At 37.1% G+C, this 22,323-nt stretch overlaps 1 protein-coding gene across 8 annotated transcripts in view; it reads left to right on the top strand.

Annotated features, from left to right (window-relative positions):
• LOC143678023 (ankyrin repeat domain-containing protein 26-like) overlaps positions 1-22,323 on the top strand; it is a 148,499-nt gene that overhangs the window by 31,607 nt on the left and 94,569 nt on the right. For 7 of the 8 annotated variants that reach the window (XR_013173023.1, XM_077154903.1, XM_077154914.1 and 4 more), the window contains 3 exons: positions 1,312-1,384; positions 8,591-8,651; positions 8,741-8,946. Coding sequence is in view for 7 of the 8 variants with exons in the window: in XM_077154903.1 (XP_077011018.1) it covers positions 1,312-1,384; positions 8,591-8,651; positions 8,741-8,946 (340 nt within the window). In the remaining variant the exon portion in view is untranslated. The remainder of the gene's footprint in view (positions 1-1,311; positions 1,385-8,590; positions 8,652-8,740; positions 8,947-22,323) is intronic. The other variant, XM_077154923.1, reaches the window with a different exon arrangement.

Raw genomic sequence — 22,323 nt, 5'->3', positions numbered from 1 at the left:
CCACTGAGTCCTGCAGAAGGAGGCATCCGGAAGTGAGTGTCCATAGGAAGGAAGATACCTAGACAGTATTTAGGGGGATAGAGGTATAACTATCAGGACACTATTTTTTCAAAAGTCACTCTCCTAGGGTATCTAAGCACCTGTTACGGATTTTATGGACTTGCTAGTTTATGTGGACCTGAATAAGACAGAACCTGTATAGGAAAGAAATTGGATTTTGTAATTTTTGATGTTTTAGTCTCTCTGGAAGCAATGGTCCTACTAACAACATATAAATACGTTCTTTGGCTTTTGAACAGTTTGTTTTCAAAAATTTCAGGGACTTCCTGTACTGTTTTAGAGTAAAGGGAAGAAAGAGGAGTAGTACTTTTACCTTCTTGATAAGGTGCTAAAGAACCAAGACTACCATTTCTGAAAGGTAAAGATTACTCTATTTTGGTCTGTTAAAGCTGCTGAAATGCAATATACCATAAATGGAATGACTTTTAAAAAGGGAATTTAATAAGTTACAAGTTTCCCATTCTAAGGCCATAGACATGTCCAAACTAAGCCATCCAGAGAAAGATGTCGGGCTGATGGGTCCAGAACACAGAGGTGGGAAGACACATGCGTGGCGTTTGCTGTGGTCTTTGGCGTCTGGTTTTAAATAGCTTCCTTGGGGGCATTTTCTTTCTGCATCTCCAAATGTCTGGGTCTTATGTAGGCTCTCTTTGTCGGCTCTGTCAGCTCTCACCTCTGTCCAAAATGTTTCCTCTTTTAAAGAATTCCAGTAAACTAATCAAGGCACACTTTGATGGGTGGAGTCACATCTCCAGCTAGTCAAAAGGTCACACCCACAACTGAGTGGATTCTCTCCATGGAAAAAATCTAGTCAAAGGTTCCCACCCTACAATATTGAATCAGGATTAGAAGAACAAGGCTTTTTCTGGGATACATAACAACTTCAAACCGGCACACTCTTGAAACATGGGACAGACCATGGAGAAGGGATAGTTTTAGGGTATCAGGTTTGTTCCAATTCAGGTAACAGAAGTTCTGTCCGTCTGAAAAGCTTTGGTGCTGAAAAGTATTCTCAGGTTTGCCAGTAAATTGACTGTCATTTTTTGTTATGAGGTCTAAAAATGAGTCTTCATTGAATAATTCATAATTTGGTAGAGGTGGAATCAGAAATAAATAACTGAATGCTTTTTAAAAATAAGCCAAATTTTAATTATGCTAAGAAGCATTCTTTACTATATAGGTAGCCAGCTTCTCATCAGATTCTTTTTTTTAAATGAATGCATCATTTTGTTGTATATTTTTGCTCTAAAGGCTTTCCAGCAAACCTGGTGTTGGTGATTCATGGCCTACATCCGATGATGAAGACTTAGATTTTGATACCAAGGTGAAATGCTCTCACATAAAATTAATTCTCCTGCTCTAAATTTAGTTTTATGCAGTATTTACTCTTAAACAATCAGAAAGTAATATAAATCATTATTAGTAGGGACGTAGTATGGACAAAGTTTGTTGTAATTATCTGTGAGTCACACACACACACACACACACACACACAGTTTTCCACATGCTTTTTTTTTGTAATTTGTTTCTTGTTCAGTTCTGTTAGCTATGGATCTATTTAGATAAATCTATCTTCTGTTGAACCTTTTTTCAAATTATTTTTATTGACAAAACAAAACAACATACAAACAATAACATTCTTAACATATGAACATTCTATACTTGGTGTATAGTCAGTTGCTCATAGTAACATCACATAGTTGTGTGTTCATCACCATAATCATTTCTTGGAACATTTGCATCACTCCATAAAAAGAAACAAAAAGAAAAAACTCACACATACCATACCCCTTACCCCTCCCTCTCGTTGACCACTGGTATTTCCATCTACCCGATATATTTTAACCTTGTTCCCCATATTTTTTCCCCAGTACCCTTACCACTCCCTTTCATTGATCACTAGTGTTTCAGTCTACTCAATTCATTTTAACATTTGTTCCCCCTATTATTTATTTATTTTTAATCCATATTTTTTACTCATCTGTCCATACTGTAGGTAGAAGGAGCATCACACACAAGGTTTTCACAATCACATAGTCACATTGTCAAAGCTGTATCATTATACAGTCATCTTCAAGAAACATCTACATGCTTTTTTGTAATTATGTTTCTTCTGTTCTATATTGGCTAAGCTTGTATTTGATTGAGTGGTCATGTCTCATACCTTCTACCCCTGTTTTTTCTTTTCTTTTCTTCTTTATTTACCCCAAGACTAATTCTTCCTTCACAGTAAACATTTTTGTGGTCTATTCTTTTCCTCCATTTCTCGGTATCTGTTTTCACATATTTATTGCAGCTTTCTACTTAAAAGCTGTTTGTGTGTGTGTGTGTGTGTTTATGTGCATGCCCGTGTGTTCATGCTCACTTTCATTCATCGGTCATTGCCCCACAAGGATTTTTCTTTTTGTTTCCCCTTCTCTTTTCTTGGAAGGGGATGAATTTGTACGATAATTTGTTTTTAGCTTTTTTTCTTCATTACTCTGTTTATTTGTTGTGGTTTTATTTTTTCTTATGCAGTTTTATTGAGATATATTCAAATACCATATAATCATCCAAAGTGTAGAATCAGTGGTTCACAGTATCATCGTATAGTTGTGCATTTATCACCACAATCAATTTTTGAACATTTTCATTACTCAAAATAAATAGATAAATAAAAATAGGAATAAAAAAATAAAAAAGAATGTCCAAAACATACCATGCCTCTTACCCCTATATTATTTATTTATTTAATGTCTTTATTTTCCTACTGATATGTACATACTCTGGATAAAGGAAATGTCATTCACAAGTTTTTCATAATCACACGATCAACACTGTAAAAGTTATATTGTTTTACAGTCATCTTCAAGAGTCAAGGCTACTGGATTACAGTTCAGCATTTTCAGTTATTTCCTTCTAGCTGTCCTAACACACTAAAAACTAAAAAGGGATATCTATATAATGTATAAGAATAACTCCAGAATGACCTCTCAACTCTATTTGAACTCTCTCAGCTACTGAAACTTTATTTTGCTTCATTTCTCTTCCCCCTTTTGATCATAAAAACTTTCTCAGTTCATTCACGATGCCAGGACTAGGTCATCCCCAAGAGTCATGTCCCACTTTGCCAGGGAGATTTATACCCCTGGGGGTCCTGCCTAATGTTTGGGGAAGGGCAGTGAGTTTACTTGCAGAGTTGGTTTAGAGAAAGAGGCCACATCTAGCCACATAGAAGGTTCTCTGGATGTAACTCTTAGGCATAATTATAAGTAGGCTTAACTTCTCCTTTGCAGGGATATATTTCATAGGGCAAGCTCAAGAGCAAGAGCTTGGTCTATTAAATTGTTAGTTCCCAATGCTTGCAAGAATATCAGGAATTCTCCAAGTAGGAAAGTTTATTCCACATTTTCCTCCATGCCTCAATGAGACTTTGCAAATCCTTTTTCATTTTTTGTCCAAATTACTCTGGGATGTATGGGGGCGTCACACTAACCTGTATAAGCCAACAAGATCTCACTCCCTATTCAAGGTGGTACACTAAGTGGTACAAATCAACAAGATCTCACTTCCAGTTCAAGATTCCACATAATTATGGTGTTCTAATAAACTGACCATACAAGTTAAATTAGTTTGCTACAGAAAATGCATATTTTGAACCAAACAAACATCTCTTCCTTTAGTCTTACGCAAAAGTTGAAGTTTTGAAACATAGTCAGTCTCATTCTTTACCCTTTTAGTCTGATTTACCTTAGTCCTAACTATATCAGCTTCATTCGTCTACTTATTCTGATCTCTTTTTCAGCTTTTTTAACAGTTGCTCTATGGGGTAGTGCTGACTTTCATAGCTGCAAAACTGTAGCTCTGGGTCTCAGATGTCACAGAGATACCAGAAGTTTCAGGGGATGACCAGGTTATACATAAAGAGCTCAGCAGCTCATAATTTAGCAGTAACCATTATAACTCATGAATAGATGTGACTGCTGTAAAGAGCTTACATTGTAGGAACCTTTACAATAAGCATTCCCCTGATAATCTGTGCTCTCAAATTCACTTCTCAGAGGTAGCACATTATAGTTCGTTCATATTAGTGAGGCGTTATATTATTTGTCTTTTTATTTCTGACTTATTTCACTCAACATATTGTCCTCAAGGTTCATTCACCACTTGCATGCCTCACAACTTTATTCCTTCTTTCAGCCACTCAGTATTCCGTGGTATGTACACAGCACAGTTCACCCTTCCGATTATCAATCCATGTTCCCTTAGGCCACATCTGTCCATTGTAAATTGTGAATATTGCTGCCATAAACACCAGTGTGCAAATGTCCATTTTTGTCCCTGCTTTCAGTTCTTCTGAGTATATACCTATAACGGGGTTGTAGGATCATGTGGCAACCCTGTACTTAGCCTCCTGTGGAACCATCATACTACCCTCCAGCGGGGCTGTACCCTTCTGTTTCCCTACGAACAGTGAATAGCTGCATCTCTTTCTCTACATTTTCTCTAGCACTTGTATCTTTCTGTATATTTTTAAACAATTGTATTAACACACTATACAATCCATCCTAAGTAAACAATCTGTGGTTCCCAGTATAATCGCATGTGTATTCACCACCACACATGAGGACATTTCCATTTCTTCTGCAAAGAAAGAAGAGGAGAAAAAAATGAAGAATAAAAATAAAATAAAAAGGAGAAACAACAGTACCACCACCAAGAATCCCAAACTCCTTCCTTAGGTCCCACTCTTATTGACATTTAGCTTTGTATATTGCCTTTTTTTAAAGTTTTTAAATTGTGTAATATAACATATACAAAGCAAAGAAATAAAAAAGCATATATTGCTTTTTTTACATTTAATGGAAACATATTACAATGTTACTGTTAACCATAGATCCTAATTTGAATTTATTGTATTTTTTCCATTTACTGTCCCATTTCAATATGTTGCAATGTTGACATTCACTTGTTTTCCTTCATATAAAAACATTCTTATATTTGTACATTTAGTTATCCTCATTGTCTGTGTTTAGTTTTGCTAAGTTATGCATTCCCAGTGTTTATGATCTCTTTCCTTCTGGTATCATACATATCCCAAGCCTTCTTTCAACCATCTTCACACTCAGCTTGCTATGATCAGATCCTATTGTGCTGTCCATTTCTGGATCTTTACAATCAGTCCTGTTGAACATTCTGTATTCCTTCAGCATCAGATTTCTAATGTCTTTCTATTTCCTGAAAATCTGTGTTCTCAACTTTAATTTTCAAAGTTTGCTTATTAGTGTTAGTTCGTATTTGTGAGACCATATAGTATTTGTCCTTTTGTTTCTGGCTAATTTCACTCAACATAGTGTCCTCAAGGTTCATCCACATTTTTACCTGCATCATGACTTTATTCTGTACCTTTACTCACAGTCTTCATTTCTAAGCTCTTTTCCATACCTCTGTCTCCTCTGTCTTTTCCTATCTGCCTGTAGTGTTCCCTTTAGTATTTCTTATAGATAGGGTTCACTTGTTCACAAATTCTCTTATTGTCTGTTTGTTTGAGAGTATTTTAAACTCGCCATCATTTTTGAAGGGCACTTTTGCCAGATATAGAATTCTTGGTTGGCAGTTTTTCTCTTTCAGTAACTTAAATATATCATACTTCTGCCTTTTCCTCTTCGTGGTTTCTGCTGAGAAATCCACACATAGTCTTACTTAGTTTCCCTTGTATGTGATAAATCGCTTTTCTCTTAATGCTTTCAAAATTGTTTTGTTTTGGTGCATGGGCCTGGAATTGAACCCAGTCTCCTTCAGGGCAAATGAACATCCTACCACTGAATGCAAATGAACATCCTACCACTGAATGCAAGTGAACATTCTACCACTGAACCATCCATGCATCCTTCTCTTTGTCTTTGCCATTTGACAGTTTGATTAGTAAGTGTCTTGGAATAGGTCTGTTCAAATCGATTCTATTTGGGGTCTGTTGTGCTTCTTGGATAATTTTGTATCTTTCATAGGAGATGGGCAATTTTCAGTGATTATTTCCTCCAGTATTCTTTCTGCCCCCTTTCCCTTCTCTTCTCCTTCTGGAACAACCATAAATATATATTCATGCTTTTCATGTTCTCATTTAATTTCCTGAGACGCTTCTCAGTGTTTTCCATTTTTTTCCCGTTCTTTTGTGTGTAGGATTTCAGATGTCCTGTCCTCTACTTCAAGATCCTTTCTTCTGCCTCTTTAAATCTGCTGTTTTATGTCTCCATTGTGTTTTTCATCACTTCTATTGTACTTTTCATTCCCATATGTTCTGCCATTTGTTTTTTCATGCTTTTGAGTTCTTCTGGATGGTCACACAGTGTCTTCTTTATATTCTTCATTTCTTTGTCCATATTTTCCTTCACCTCATTGATTTTATTTTTGATTTGATTTAGGATATTTGTATGAACACCTTTAATTTTTTTTTTTTTGGGGGGGGGGCATGGGCAGGCATCGGGATTTGAACCCAGGTCTCCAGCCTGGCAGGCGAGAATTCTGCCAGTGATCCACCATTGCAGCACCTGAACACCTTTAATTTTTGTTTCAACTCCTTATATCTTGTTTGAAGTGTTAGTTTGTTCCTTTGGGTCATATCTTTGTTTTTCCTAGTATGACTTTTAATTTTTGCCTGGTGTCTAAGGCATCTGGTTTCCTTGCTTAGTTTGTTCTGGAGGTTCTTTTCACTCTTTTACCTGTGGTTTTCTTGTTTGTTGGTTTTGTTTTTATCTGTTCTTTGGCATTCAATTCAACTTATTCTAGACCTCTAGTATAGCTTCTGTTTAACTGCTGAGAATTTTTCAGCTCTAGTTTTTTGGTTCTTGCCCTGCCCATATGGAACCTTTTGTTTGAGGAAGAATCCCCAGATATGATTGACCCAAATCAGATTTTCCTGAGCAGACAGGCCCAGGTCTCAGGAGGAGTGTGTAATCGGTATCAGATTGTAAGATTTTCCTGTGAAGCCTGTAGACTCTGTGCTTTTCTTGTCCTTCCCAACAGGTGGTGCTTGTCAGCCCATAGCTTCCCACCAGTGTAAAGTGATGCTGTGCCTTTAATTCTCAGCAGCCACTCCCCACAAGGGGCATGGTTGAGATAGAGGCTGAAGTAAAAGTTGGGATTTAGCTGTTTCAGTTTTCTAGCCCCCAGAGTCTGGATTCCTGAATGAGAGCCACCACTTATGTTGGGCTCTGCCCTCTGCCCACCCTCCATGCCCCACCCTCACACTTGTCTTGGGGGAGATATGCCCTATAGGGAATTATCTCCTTCACTTGACTAGTTACTTTGTCTCGCAGACCTATCTTAACTCCACCCTTGCCTGGTCAGTACTGAAATTGAAAATGCCCAACGCTTTCTTTAATGGACTGCTAAGAGTATTTTTTTTTTTTTTTTAATTTTCAAAGGCTGTTTCCAGTCTCCAAGTTTTGCCAGTCAAGAGCTGTAGTTGGTACCAGTCTTTATGTGTCCCTTTTCTGCTGTGAGAAACCTCAGGGTTCCTTTCCTGCTTGCTCTTGGTTTATCTCTGCTGGGAGCTTGCATTCATCTATTCAAATTTGCTCATTAAAAGCCTAATTGAAGCTTGATTGAGCTACCTTCCTTTGCTCCTAGTAAAGACTGCTTCTTTTTTCCATGGAGAAATTTCTACAACACAGCCTGCCATGACAGTGGGGAAGGAAGGCCAGCTTCTGCAGTATGGAGGCTTTACTACAGTTCTGTGTTGTGATCTCGGCCCCTCCCACCTTTTGAATTGGTGTATGATGTGTGTTTGGTCACAGATATCTTCCAAATAATTATTCCTGGTAGTTCCTGTTTATTTACTAACTGTTCTAGAGGACTAACTAAATTTCACACTTCCCTATGCAGCCGTCTTGCTCCTCTTCCTCCTGTTTTTAGCTTTTTTTTTTTTCTTTCCTTGCATGGGCAGGCACCAGGAATCAAACCTGGGTCTCCAGCATGGCAGGTGAGAGCTCTGCCTGCTGAGCTACCGTGGCCCGCCCACTCCTGTTTTCAGCTTTTGACAAACAGAAGCAACTTCGACTGTTTGCAGTTCCCACCCATCTAAGTAAGGTCCTACTGAGAACTGAAGTCTCTTATTTTCCCTCCAGCACGAGATAAAAAAACTGCATATAAATCATGCAGACATGTTGCTAAACACATTTCAAACTATAACAAATAATTTTAATTTCTTAATGCTAGTGTTTTTCAATAATACTCTAAACTATCCAGAGATAAATTTTTGTTCTATATTACTTTAATTAAAAAAGCAATCTAACAGATATCATAATCAGTTATGTGTAACGGGAGTTACATTTTGAGAAGAATCTATATGATTTCTCATAATCCTCAGCAATGAGAGGATGTAGGTGAGTTACTAAATGGCAGAACTGGGATTGGATTATACATCTGAATGATAATGACTCCAAAGCTGTGCTCTTTGTAGTAGATCATACAGTAATTGTTAATATTATAGCTCTATGTATATATATCAAATTTATTACTTTTGTTCCTAAAACTATTATTTTGTTTCTAGAATCTCCCTAAACCAAGTTTAACAAAGCTAATGACTGCGTCTCAGCAATCCAGGAAAAATAGTAAGCTATTTAAAGACTGCCCAATCTTGTTTTATTCACTGATTTGAAATTACAGATAATTTTGTATACTCTTTACTTTGTTTTTGCAGTAATTGAAGAAAAACATAGCTTTGTGAGACCAGAAAATAGAACCTTGTTAGAGGGTAATAGTTCCAGTAGTGAACAAGAAGATATGGTTGAAACCCTTCCGCAGTTGCCAGTCACAGTCCAGGGCCTCTCTCATGCTGTCTTTCCATCACCTGACCCTCTTCTAAAACCTTCCCTCAAGTCTTCACCAATCCCTGGTGTTACAAAGGTAAAGTTTTTTTTTTTAATTTTTCCATGTTTTTTCGCATACTGTATCCCCCATTCTCATAATTGTGTATCAGCCTAGTGATGATAAGGATTCTAGAAAGAAGTGGAACTCCTCAAGATCATAATAGAAAACAAGTGTAGTAGTTCATAGGATAGATATACAGGATTGAGATTTATAAAAAGTTGCTGGAACTATACAATTCTTTGGGATGATATTATGGAAGGAAAGAATTAGAAAGCCATCAAAGAGGACAGCTAGACAAATTTGAAAATGAAAAGGGGATGAGGGGGAGGAATTCATTCATAAAGGGTAAGATGAATATCTTGAAGAGAGTCAAAATGAGAGAGATCATTATAAGAACAAAAAAAGAAATAATGGGTTTAAATAAGAGCAGGAACTGTGCTATAGAGCATGACAGAAGCTTTTCAGATTCAAATTAAGAAAAGAAAGCCAGGGAATGAGAGAAAATACTCAGACTGTTCTAAATGATTTATTGCTGATATTTTATGAAGAACGGAAAGAAAATTTAATCCTCACTTCTTTTATGTTTAGTAATTTCTTATATTTAATTTATCAGAACCTGTGTTCATAAATAATACAAAGTGAGATGTGAAGCTTTATCCGATTTACTATGAATTATAAATTTTTGGCCCTTTTGTTTTCTTGTGATACCTAACTCAACTGTTTTACTTTTTGTACATTCTTGACTTCTCTTTTAGATCTCTTGAGAATGGAGAGAAATAAGTATTCTGTTTTGTCTTTTCACTAATTACTATTCGAAAATAAGATTGAAATCTCTGATTGTACAAATGAGCCTCTAAATCTGCATCCATTAATGACAAAATAATTTTAAGCTGCAGAACTCTTAAATTAAAGAAAAAAACATAGACTTTTTTTCTAGAGAGATTCTGATTTTATTTACCTAACATTTGCATTTAATGGGCACATACATGCACATATCAAATGAGTGAAATCACAATTTATGATTTTTTTCTAAAACAAATTACTTGTTAACTATAGAATTATAAAGAAGAAAAGACTGCCAAGAGAGTGTACAAAACTGTCTCTGGTAGATGATTTTTTTAAAAAAATAACTCCAGGAGTGGATACATTTCATATTATTTTCAGGAAACATTAACTTTAGTATTCATAGTTGTTAAATCTTGCATATGTATCTTATCTAAAACTCAAGTATCCTATTGCTCCTATTTCTTTAGTTCCTACCTCATAATCATAGGCATATCTGAAAACTTGTAAATCTTCCATTTGGAAAATCAGAGCTTTTATTCATTTTTATTTATTTAAAATTTTTATTAATAAAACTAATTGACATACAACATGAACATTCTTAATGTATAAACATTCCATACTTGTGGTGCATTCAGTGGTTCACGATATCATCACATAGTTGTATATTTATCACCATGATCGTTTCTCAGAACATTTACATCACTCCAGAAAAAGAAATAAAGAGAAAAAAAGAAAAACTTCGTATATACCATACCCCTTACCTCTCCCTCTCATTGACCGCTAGTATTTCCCTCTACCCAGTTTATCTAAACATTTGTTCCCTATATTATTTATTTATTTTTACTCCATATTTTTTACTCATCTGTCCATAAGGTAGATAAAAGAAGCATCAGACACAAGGTTTTCTCAGTTATACAGTCACTTTGTGAAAGTTATATCATTGTACAATTATCTTAAAGAAACATGGCTACTAGGACACACTTCTACAGTTTCAGGCACTTCCCTCTAGCCTCTCTAATACACTTAAACTAAAAAGCGGTTATCTGTATGATGCGTAAGAATAACCTCCAAGGACACCTCTTGACTATTTGAAATCTCTCTGCCCCTGACACTTTATTTTGTCTCATTTCTCTCTTCCCCCTTTCAGTCGAGGTTTTCTCAGTCCCTTGATGCTAAGTCCCAGCTCATTCTAGGATTTCTGTCCCACCTTGCCAGGAAGGTTTACACCCCTGGGAGTCATTTCCTATGTAGAGAAGGGGAGGGCAGTGAGTTTGCTTGTCATGTCTGAGAGATAGGCCACACCTGAGCAACCAAAGAGGTTCTTTGAGCGTGACTGTTAGGCCTAATTTTAAGTAGGCTTCGCCTATCTTTGTGGGGATAAGTTTCATATGAGCAGACCCCAAGATTGAGGGTTCAGCCTATTGATTTTGTTGTACTCACTGCTTGAGTGAATATCAGTCCTTTTCTAAATGGGGAAGTTGAATTTTCCCTCTTTCTCACCATTCCCCCAAGGGAACTTTGCAAATACTTTTTTATTCACTGTTCAGATCACTCTGGTATTTATCCGGGCATCACACTAACCTGGACAAACCAATATGACCTCATGCCCTGTTCAAGGTTCCATGTAATTATGGTGTTCAGTTAAACTGTCCGTATAAGTTAAATTAGGAAATGCACTAGTCAAAATATAAATATTGTACCAAATAAATATTTTTTGCTTTAATCTCACACATAAGTTAAAGTTTTAAAATATGAATTATGATCTATTTTCAACACCCTGCAATATTGACATTCCTTTTGTTCTTCCTCCTGCAAAAACTGTTCTTTAATTTGTACATTTAGTCACTATCATTGTACACTCTAGATATTCCTAAATTATACCATCTCAGTCTTTATTGTCTATCTTTCCTTCTGATTTCATTTGTGCCCCCAGCCCTCCTCCCTCTATCATTCTCACATTTAGCTTCAGTCATTGTACTAACGTTATTGTATCACAGTTAGATAGTATTGTGTAATCCATTTCTGAATGTTTACAATCAGTCCTGTTATACAATCTGTATCCCTTCAGCTGCAGTTACCCAATATCTACCCTATTTCTATCTCCTAATGGTCTCTGCTCTTAACTGAAATTCTCCAAGCTCATTCATGAATGTTAGTTCAAATCAGTGAGACCATACAGAATTTGTCCTTTTGTTTTTGGCTAATCTCATTCAGCATAATGTCCTCAAGGTCCATCCATGTTGTTACATATTTCATAACTTTATTCTGTCTTATAGTTGCATAATATTCCACCATATGTATATATCACAGCTTGTTTAGCCACTCATCTGTTGCTTGACGTTTTGGCTGTTTCCATCTCTTGGCAGTTGTAAATAATGCTGCTATAAACATTGGTATGCAAATGTCTGTGTCCTTGCCCTCATGTCCTCTGAGTAGATACCTGGCAATGTTATTGCTGGGTCTTGTGGCAGTTCTATACTTAGCTTCCTGAGGAACCGCCAAACTGCCTTCCACAGCAGTTGTACCATTTGACATTCCCACCAACAGTGAATAAGTGTGCCTCTTTCTCCACATCCTCTCCAGCACTTGTCATTTTTTTTGTTGTTGATAATGGCCATTCTGGTGGGTGTGAGATGATATCTCATTGTGGTTTTGATTTGCATTTCTCTAATGCCCAGGGACATTGAGCATCTCTTCATGTGCCTTTTGGCCATTTGTATTTCCTCTTCTGAGAGGTGTCAGTTCAAGTCTGTTTCCCATTTTGTAATTGGGTTGGCTGTCTTTTTGTTGTTGAGTTGAACAATCTCTTTATAAATTCTGGATACTAGACCTTTATCCGATATGTCGTTTCCAAATATTGTCTCCCATTGTGTAGGCTGTCTTTCTACTTTCTTGATGAAGTTCTTTGATGCACAGAAGTGTTTAATTTTGAGGAGCTCCCATTTATTTATTTCTTTCTCAGTGCTCTTGCTTTAGGTTTAAGGTCCATAAAACCACCTCCAATTGTAAGCTTCATAAGATATCTCCCTACATTTCCCTCTAACTGTTTTATGGTCTTAGACCTAATGTTTAGATCTTTGATCCATTTTGAGTTAACTTTTGTATAGGGTGTGAGATACGGGTCCTCTTTCATTCTTTTGCATATGGATATCCAGTTCTCTAGGCACCATTTATTGAAGAGACTGTTCTGTCCCAGGTGAATTGGCTTGACTGCCTTATCAAAGATCAAATGTCCATAGATGAGAGGGTCTATATCTGAGCACTCTATTCGATTCCATTGGTCGATATATCTATCTTTATGCCAATACCATGCTGTTTTGACCACTGTGGCTTCATAATATGTCTTAAAGTCCGGCAGCGTGAGACCTCCAGCTTCGTTTTTTTTCCTCAAGATGTTTTTAGCAATTCGGGGCACCCTGCCCTTCCAGATAAATTTGCTTATTGGTTTATCTATTTCTAAAAAATAAGTTGTTGGGATTTTGATTGGTATTGCATTGAATCTGTAAATCAATTTAGGTAGGATTGACATCTTAACTATATTTAGTCTTCCAATCCATGAACACGGTATGCCCTTCCATCTATTTAGGTCTTCTGTGATTTCTTTTAACAGTTTTTTGTAGTTTTCTTTGTGTAGGTCTTTTGTCTCTTTAGTTAAATTTATTCCTAAGTACTTTATTCTTTTAGTTGCAATTGTAAATGGAATTCCTTTCTTGATTTCTCCCTCAGCTTGTTCATTACTAGTGTATAGAAATGCTACAGATTTTTGAATGTTGATCTTGTAACCTGCTACTTTGCTGTACTCATTTATTAGCTCTAGTAGTTTTGTTGTGGATTTTTCCGGGTTTTCAACGTATAGTATCATATCGTCTGCAAACAGTGACAGTTTTACTTCTTCCTTTCCAATTTTGATGCCTTGTGTTTCTTTTTCTTGTCTAATTGCTCTGGCTAGAACCTCCAACACGATGTTGAATAACAGTGGTGATAATGGACATCCTTGTCTTGTTCCTGATCTTAGGGGGAAAGTTTTCAATTTTTCCCCATTGAGGATGATATTAGCTGTGGGTTTTTCATATATTCCCTCTATTATTTTAAGGAAGTTCCCTTGTATTCCTATCCTTTGAAGTGTTTTCAACAGGAAAGAATGTTGAATCTTGTCAAATGCCTTCTCTGCATCAATTGAGATGATCATGTGATTTTTCTGCTTTGATTTGTTGATATGGTGTATTAATTGATTTTCTTATCTTGAACCATCCTTGCATACCTGGGATGAATCCTACTTGGTCATGATGTATAATTCTTTTAATGTGTTGCTGGATTCGATTTGCTAGAATTTTGTTGAGGATTTTTGCATTTATATTCATTAGAGAGATTGGTCTGTAGTTTTCTTTTTTTGTAATATCTTTGCCTGGTTTTGGTATGAGGGTGATGTTGACTTCATAGAATGAATTAGGTAGCTTTCCCTCCATTTCGATTTTTTTGAAGAGTTTGAGGAGAGTTGGTACTAATTCTTTCTGGAATGGTTGGTAGAATTCACATGTGAAGCCGTCTGGTCCTGGACTTTTCTTTTTGGGAAGCTTTTGAATGACTGATTCAATTTCTTTACTTGTGATTCGTTTGTTGAGGTCATCTGTTTCTTCTTGAGTCAAAGTTGGTTGTTCATGCCTTTCTAGGAACTTGTCCATTTCATCTACATTATTGTATTTATTAGCGTAAAGTTGTTCATAGTATCCTGTTATTACCTCCTTTATTTCTGTGAGGTCAGTGGTTATGTCTCCTCTTCCATTTCTGATCTTATTTATTTGCGTCCTCTCCTTCTTTTTGTCAAACTTGCTAAAGGCCCATCAATCTTATTGATTTTCTCATAGAACCAACTTCTGGTCTTATTGATTTTCTCATTGTTTTCATGTTTTCAATTTCATTTATTTCTGCTCTAATCTTTGTTATTTCTTTCCTTTTGCTTACTTTGGGGTCAGTTTGCTGTTCTTTCTCCAGTTCTTCCAAGTGGACAGTTAATTCCTGAATTTTTGCCTTTTCTTCTTTTCTGATAAAGGCATTTAGGGCAATAAATTTCCCTCTTAGCACTGCCTTTGCTGCGTCCCATAGGTTTTGATATGTTGTGTTTTCATTTTCATTCGCCTCGAGATATTTACTAATTTCTCTTGCAATTTCTTCTTTGACCCACTTGTTGTTTAAGAGTGTGTTGTTGAGCCTCCACTATTTGTGGATTTTCTGGCACTCTGCCTATTATTGATTTCCAACTTCATTCCTTTATGATCTGAGAAAGTGTTGTGTATGATTTCAATCTTTTTAAGTTTGTTGAGACTTGCTTTGTGACCCAGCATATGGTCTATCTTTGAGAATGATCCATGAGCACTTGAGAAAAAGGTGTATCCTGCTGTTGTGGGGGGTAATGTCCTATAAAGGTCTGTTAAGTCTAGCTCATTTATTGTAATATTCAAGTTCTCTGTGTCTTTATTGATCCTCTGTCTAGATGTTCTGTCCATTGATGAGAGTGGCGAATTGAAGTCTCCAGCTATTATGGTAGATGTGTCTATTTCCCTTTTCAGTGATTGCAGTGTATTCCTCATGTATTTTGGGGCTTTTTGATTCGGTGCATATATATTTATGATTGTTATGTCTTCTTGTTGAATTGTTCCTTTTATTAGTAGATAGTATCCTTCTTTGTCTCTTTTAACTGTTTTACATTTGAAGTCTAATTTTTTGGATATTAGTATAGCTACTCCTGCTCTTTTCTGGTTGTTATTTGCATGAAATATCTTTTCCCAACCTTTCACTTTCAACCTATGTTTATCTTTGGGTCTAAGATGTGTTTCCTGTAGACAGCATATCGAAGGATCCTGTTTTTTAATCCATTCTGCCAATCTATGTCTTTTGATTGGGGAATTCAGTCCATTGACATTTAGTGTTATTACTGTTTGGATAATATTTTCCTCCAACATTTTGCCTTTTGTATTATATATATCATATCTGATTTTCCTTCTTTCTACACTCTTTTCCATATCTCTCTCTTCTGTCTTTTTGTATCTGACTCTAGTGCTCCCTTTAGTATTTCTTGCAGAGCTGGTCTCTTGGTCACAAATTCTTTCAGTGACTTTTTGTCTGAGAATGTTTTAATTTCTCCCTCATTTTTGAAGGATAATTTTGCTGGATATAGGAGTCTTGGTTGGCAGTTTTTCTCTTTTAGTATTTTAAATATATCATCCCACTGTCTTCTAGCTTCCATGGTTTCTGTTGAGAAATCTACACAGTCTTATTGGATTTCCCTTGTATGTGATGGATTGTTTTTCTCTTGCTGCTTTCAAGATCCTCTCTTTCTCTTTGACCTCTGACATTCTAACTAGTAAGTGTCTTGGAGAACGCCTATTTGGGTCTATTCTCTTTGGGATACACTGCACTTCTTGGATCTGTAATTTTAGGTCTTTCATAAGAGTTGGGAAATTTTCAGTGATAATTTCTTCCATTAGTTTTTCTCCTCCTTTTCCCTTCTCTTCTCCTTCTGGGACACCCACAATACGTATATTTGTGCGCTTCATATTATCATTCAATTCCCTGAGCCCCTGCTCAAATTTTTCCATTCTTTTCCCTATAGTTTCTGTTTCTTTTTGAATTTCAGGTGTTCCATCCTCCAGTTCACTAATTCTAGCCTCTGTCTCTTGAAATCTACCATTGTAGGTTTCCATTGTTTTTTTCATCTCTTCTACTGTGTTTTTCAATTCCATAAGTTCTGTGATTTATTTTTTCAGACCTTCCATTTCTTCTTTTTGTTGATCCCATGCCTTCTTCATGTCCTCCCTCAATTGATCGATTTGGTTTTTGAAGAGGTTTTCCATTTCTGTTTGTATATTCAGAATTAGTTGTCTCAGCTCCTGTATCTCATTTGAGCTATTGGTTTGTTCCTTTGACTGCACCATATCTTCAATTTTGAAGATATGTTATTCGATTTGTTATTTTTTGCTGGCGTCTGGGCATTTAATCAGATTTCCCTGAGTGTGGGACCCAGCAGGTTGAAAGACTTTCCTGTGAAGTCTCTGGGCTCTGTTTTTCTTATCCTGCCCAGTATGTGGTGCTTGTCTCTCTGCGGGTCCCACCAGCAAAAGATGTTCTGGCTCCTTTAACTTTGGAAGACTCTCGCTGCTGGGTGTGTGGTGAAGACAGAGGAAAGGTTGTAGGTTGGTTTTAATGGCTTCAAATTGTGAAGTCCTGGGATCTGAATTCCTTGAGAGAGGGATTCCACCTGAGTTGTGTTTCACCCCTCTCGCGGGGAAGATTCAGGTGGTAGAGAGCCCTAAAATCAGCCTGTTTCTGTGTTCGGGGCAGTTGTAACCTATGTAATCCCAGCGCTGAGCCCAAAGGCAATGAAGCCTCCGTAGAAACAGCTGCAGAAGGCTCTGTTTCACCCCCTTTCCTCTTTTTCAGTTAGCCCAGTCGGCGACTTCCGCCTTGATCAGCTTCGCCTGAGCTGAGGGCCTTTTTTTAGTAGTCAGAAGTTGTTCCTTAATGCCACTATTGGTGTTAGGTTGGGCTCGGTCTCTACTACTGTTGGAGACTCTTTCCTTTCCCTCTGGGAAGTTGCCTGTGGGGTTCCCCGCGGCTTGGGGAACCGCTGTTCCGATGCTCCCAGCCGGCCCGGGAAGCCGCGTGTGTGGAAGGGGCTGCGGTCACCGGCCACCGCGGCTTGGGGAACCGCTGTTCCTAGGCTACCAGCCGGCCCGGGAAGCCGCACGTGGGGGAGGGTCGCCGGCCGCCGCGGCTTGGGGAACCTCCAATCCAAAGCTCCCAGCCGGCCTGGGAAGCTGCGTGTGGGACGGCTGCCGCAGCTTGGGGAACCGCCGGTCCAAGGTTCCTAGCCATCCCGGGAAGCCGCGTGTGTGAAAGGGGCTCCGGTTGCCGCGGCTTGGGGAACCCGATCCAAAGCTCCCAGCCGGCCCGGGAAGGAGGGAGGGAGGGACTCTGGCCGCCAGCCCCCGCGGCCCAGGGAAGCGCTCTCCTCTCAGGGACCTCACCGCAGCGGAGTCTCTTAGCCGGTCCAGCCATTCCGGAATGGGGTACGCTGTGTGTCTGTTCTCTGTCGTGGCTCCGGGAGCTGTTCTGTACTGTTTCTAGTTCTTTAGTAGTTGTTCTGGAGGAGGAACTAAGACCCGTGTGCCTTACTAAGCCGCCATCTTCTCTGAAAGTCCTGATGACAAAGTTCTTAGTTGCGCAAAAATTTAATTTTGATGAGTTCCCATTTTTCTATTACTTTCTTCAATGCTTGTGCTTTGGGTGTAAGATCTAGGAAACAGCCTCCTATTATAAGATTTATAAGATATTTCCCTGCATTTCCTTGTAAAAGTTTTATGGTCTTAGATCTAGTGTTTAGGTCTTTGATTCATTTTGAGTTAATTTTTGTAGAGGGTGTGAGATACAGATCTTCTTTCATTCTTTTCCATGTGAATATCCTGTTCTAGGCACCATTTATGAAGAGACTGTTTGTCCCAGGGGAGTTGACTTGACTGTCTTATCAAAGATCAGTGTCCATAGATGAGAGGGTCTATATCTGAACACTCTAGTCAATTCCAATGGTCAATCTATCTGTCTTTATGCCAGTAGCATGCTGTTTTGACCACTGTAGGTTTGTAATGTTCCTTAAAGTTAAGTAGTATGAGAACTTTGACTTCATTTTTCTTTCTCAGGATGTTTTTACTATTTCGGGCATACTGCCCTTCCAGATAAATTTGATTATTGGTTTTTCTATTTCTGAAAAGTAAATTTTGGGGATTTTAATTGGTATTCATTCAATCTATAAATCAATTTAGGTAGAATTGACATTTTAAGTATATTTAGCCTTTCAATCCGTGAACACCGTATGCCCTTCCACTTATTTAAGTCTTCTGTGATTTCTTTTAGCAAATTCTTGTAGTTTTCTTTGTATAAGTCTTTTGTATCCTTAGTTAAATTTATGCCTAAATATTTTATTCTTTTGGTTGCAATTGTAAGTGAATTTTATTTTGTTGAATTCCTCCTCAGGTTGCTCATTACTAGTGTATAGAAACAGTACAGGTTTTGAGTGTTGATCTTTTAATCTGCCACTTTGCTGTACTCATTTATTAGCTCTAGTAGTTTTGCTATGGATTTTTTTGGGTTTTCGGAATACAGTATCATATCATTTGCAAATAGTGAGAGTTTTATTTTTTCCTTTCCAATTTTGATGCCTTGTATTTCTTTTTCTTGTCTAATTTCTCTGACTAGAGCTTCCAGCACAATGTTGAATAATAATGGTGATAGTGGACATCCTTGTCTTGATCTTGATCTTAGGGGAAAAGTTTTCAGTTTTTCCCCATTAGGATGATTTTAGCTGTGTCTTTTTCCTATATTCCCTTTATCATGTTGAGGAAGTTCCCTTCTATTCCTATCCTTTGAAGTGTTTCCAACAAGAAAGGATGTTGAATTTTGTGAAATGCCTTTTCTGCATCAATAGCCATGATCATGTGGTTTTTCTACTTTGATTTGTTGATAAATGGTGTATTATATTAATTGATTTTCTTATGTTTAACCATCCTTGCATACCTGGGATGAATCCTACTTGGTGATGTTTTTATAACTCTTTTACTGTGCTGCTGGATTCGATGTGCAAGAATGTTGTTGAGAATTTTTGCATGTATATTCATTAGAGAGATTGGTCTGTAATTTTCTCTTCTTGTAGTATCTTTGTCAGGCTTTGGTATGAGCTTTGGTAGTATCTTTGGTGTAGTATATATCTTTGGTAGTATTTTAGGTGTGACTTTAATATGAGCTTTGGTATTATGTTTGTCTGGCTTTGGTATGATGTTGGCTTCATAGAATGAGTTAGGTTGCCTTCCCTTCTCTTCAATTTTTTGGAGCAGTTTGAGCAGGATTGGTACTAATTCTTTCTTGAATGTTTGGTAATTCACACCTGAAGCCATCTGTTGCTGGACTTTTCTTTTTTGTAGTTTCTTAGTGACTAATTCAATTTCTTTACTTGTGATTGGCTTATTGAGGTCAGCTATTTCTTCTCAAGTCAATATTGGTTGTTTATGCTTTTTTAGGAAGTTTTCCATTTCATCTACATTGTCTAGTTTATTACCATAAACTTGTTCATAGTATCCTCTCATTACCCCCTTTATTTCTGTAGGGTCAGTGGTTATGTCTCCTCTTCTCTTTCTGATTTTATTTATTGGCATCCTTTCTGTTCTTCTTTTTGTCACCTTCGCTAAGGGTCAGTCTTACTGATTTTCTCATTGAACCAACTTCTAGTTTTGTTGATTTTCTCGATTGTTTTCATGTTCTTAATTTCACTGATTTCTGCTCTGATCTTCATTATTTCTTTCCTTTTGCTTACTTTGGGGTTAGTTTGCTGTTCTTTCTCTAGCTCTTCCAAGTGAACAGTTAATTCCTCGATTTTTGCTCTTCTTTTTTGATATAGGCATTTAGGGCAATAAATTTCCCTCTTAGCACTGCTTTTGCTGCATTCCTTAAGTTTTGATATGTTGTATTTTCATTTTCATTTGCCTTAACATATTTACTGATTTCTCCTGAAACTTCTTCCTTGACCCACTGGTTGTTTAAGAGTGTGTTGTTAAGCCTCCATATATTTGTGAATTTTATGGCCCTCTTTATGATCTGAGAAAGTGTTTTGTATGATTTCAATCTTTTGAAATTTTTTGAGACTTGCTTTGTGACCCAGAATATGTTCTATCCTTGAAGATGATCCATGAGCACTTGAGAAAAAGGTGTATCCTGCTGTTGTGGGGTGTAATGTTGTATATATGTCTGTTAAGTCTAGTTCATTTATTATATTATTCAAATTCTCTGTTTCTTTATTGATCCTCTGTCTAGATGTTGTGTCCATTGATGAGAGTGGGGAATTGAAGTCTCTGACTATTATGGTAGATGTGTCTATTTCTCTTTTCAGTGTTTACCTCATGTATTTTGGACCACTCTGGCTTGGTACATAAATATTTATGATTGTTATGTCTTCTTGTTGAATTCTTCCTTTTCTTAATACATAGTATCCTTCTTTGTCTCTTTTAACTGTTTTACATTTGAAGTCTAATTTGTTGTATATTAGTATAGCTACTCCTGCTGTTTTCTGCTTGTTGTTTGCATGAAGATAGCATATAGAGCGTTCCTGTCTTTTAATCCATCTGCCAGTCTATGTCTTTTAATTGGGGGAGTTTAATCCATTAACATTTAGTTTTATTACTGTAAAGAGCAGTCCTTTCTTCTACCATTTTACCTTTTGGATTTTATATGTCACCTCTCATTTTTCTTTTTTTTACCTTTACTGATAGTCTTCATTTCTACACTCTTTTCCACACACCTCTCTCCTGTCCTTTCCTATCTTGTCTCTAGTGCTCCCTTTAGTATTTCTTGCAGAGCCGGTCTCTTGGTCACAAATTGTCTTGATGATTTTTTGTCTGAAAATGTTTTAATTTCCCCCTCATTTTTGCTGGATATAGAATTCTTGGTTGGCAGTTTTTCTCTTTTTAGCATCTTAAATATATCATACCACTATCTTCTTGCCTCCATAGTTTCTGCTGAGAAATCTACACATAGTCTTATTGGGCTTCCCTTGTATGTGATTACTTGCCTCTCTCTTGCTGCTTTCAAAATTCTCTCTTTCTCTTTGACATCTGACATTCTAATTAGTAAGTGTCTTAGAGTACATCTGTTTGGGATCTATCTATCTTGGTTCTGTAATTTTAAGTCTTTCATAAGAGTTGGGAAATTTTCAGTAATAATTTCATCCATTATTCTTTCTCCTACTTTACCCTTCTCTTCTTCTAGGATACCTACAACATGTGCGTGTCATGTTGTCTTACAGTTCCCTGAGTCCCTGCTCGTATGTTTCCATTCTTTTCCCTATATTTTCTTTTGCTTGTCAGATTTCAGATGTCCCATCCTCCAGTTCACTAATCCTGTCTTCTGCCTCTTAAAATCTAACATTGTAGGTTTCCATTTTTTTCATCTCTTCTGCTGGGCCTTTCGTTCCCATAATTTCTGCAATTTGTTTTTTCAGACTTTTGATCTCTTCTTTTTGTTCATCCTTTGCCTTCTTTATATCCTCCCTCAATTCATTTATTTGATTTTTTGATGAGGTTTTCCATGTCTATTCGAACATTCTGAATTAATTGTTTCAACTCCTATATCTCGTTTGAATTGTTGGTTTGTTCCTTTGACTGGGCTCTATCTTCAATTTTCCTAGTATGTTTCATTAGTTTTTGCTGGTGTCTAGGCATTTAATTTCCTTAACTAGTTTATTCTGGAGATTGTTTTCAATGTTTTACCTAGGATTTTCATCCTGGATTACTTTGTTGTCTGTCTGGTCTTTGACATTCAGTTCAGCTTATTCTAGCTTCGGTTTTGTTTAACCGATTAGAATTTTCCATTTCTTGTTTTCTTGTTTCTTGCCCTGCCTATATTGTACCATCTTTTTTTTTCCCCATTTAGTAGGGTCTACTTAGGTATTACAGACCCCGGTCAGATTTACCCAGACGAAACTGACCTCCTCTCAGGGGGAAGAGTCACCTGCATCAGTTTTCCCTGAGAGTGAGACCCAGCAGGTTGAAAGACTTTCCTATGAAGCCTCTGGACTCTGTGTGTTTA

This window comes from Tamandua tetradactyla, chromosome 1 (genome assembly GCF_023851605.1).
Source record: "Tamandua tetradactyla isolate mTamTet1 chromosome 1, mTamTet1.pri, whole genome shotgun sequence".
In the NCBI taxonomy this organism is placed as follows: domain Eukaryota; kingdom Metazoa; phylum Chordata; class Mammalia; order Pilosa; family Myrmecophagidae; genus Tamandua; species Tamandua tetradactyla.
Note: the sequence above shows the minus strand (reverse complement) of the source record. Positions and strands in the feature narration are given on the sequence as shown.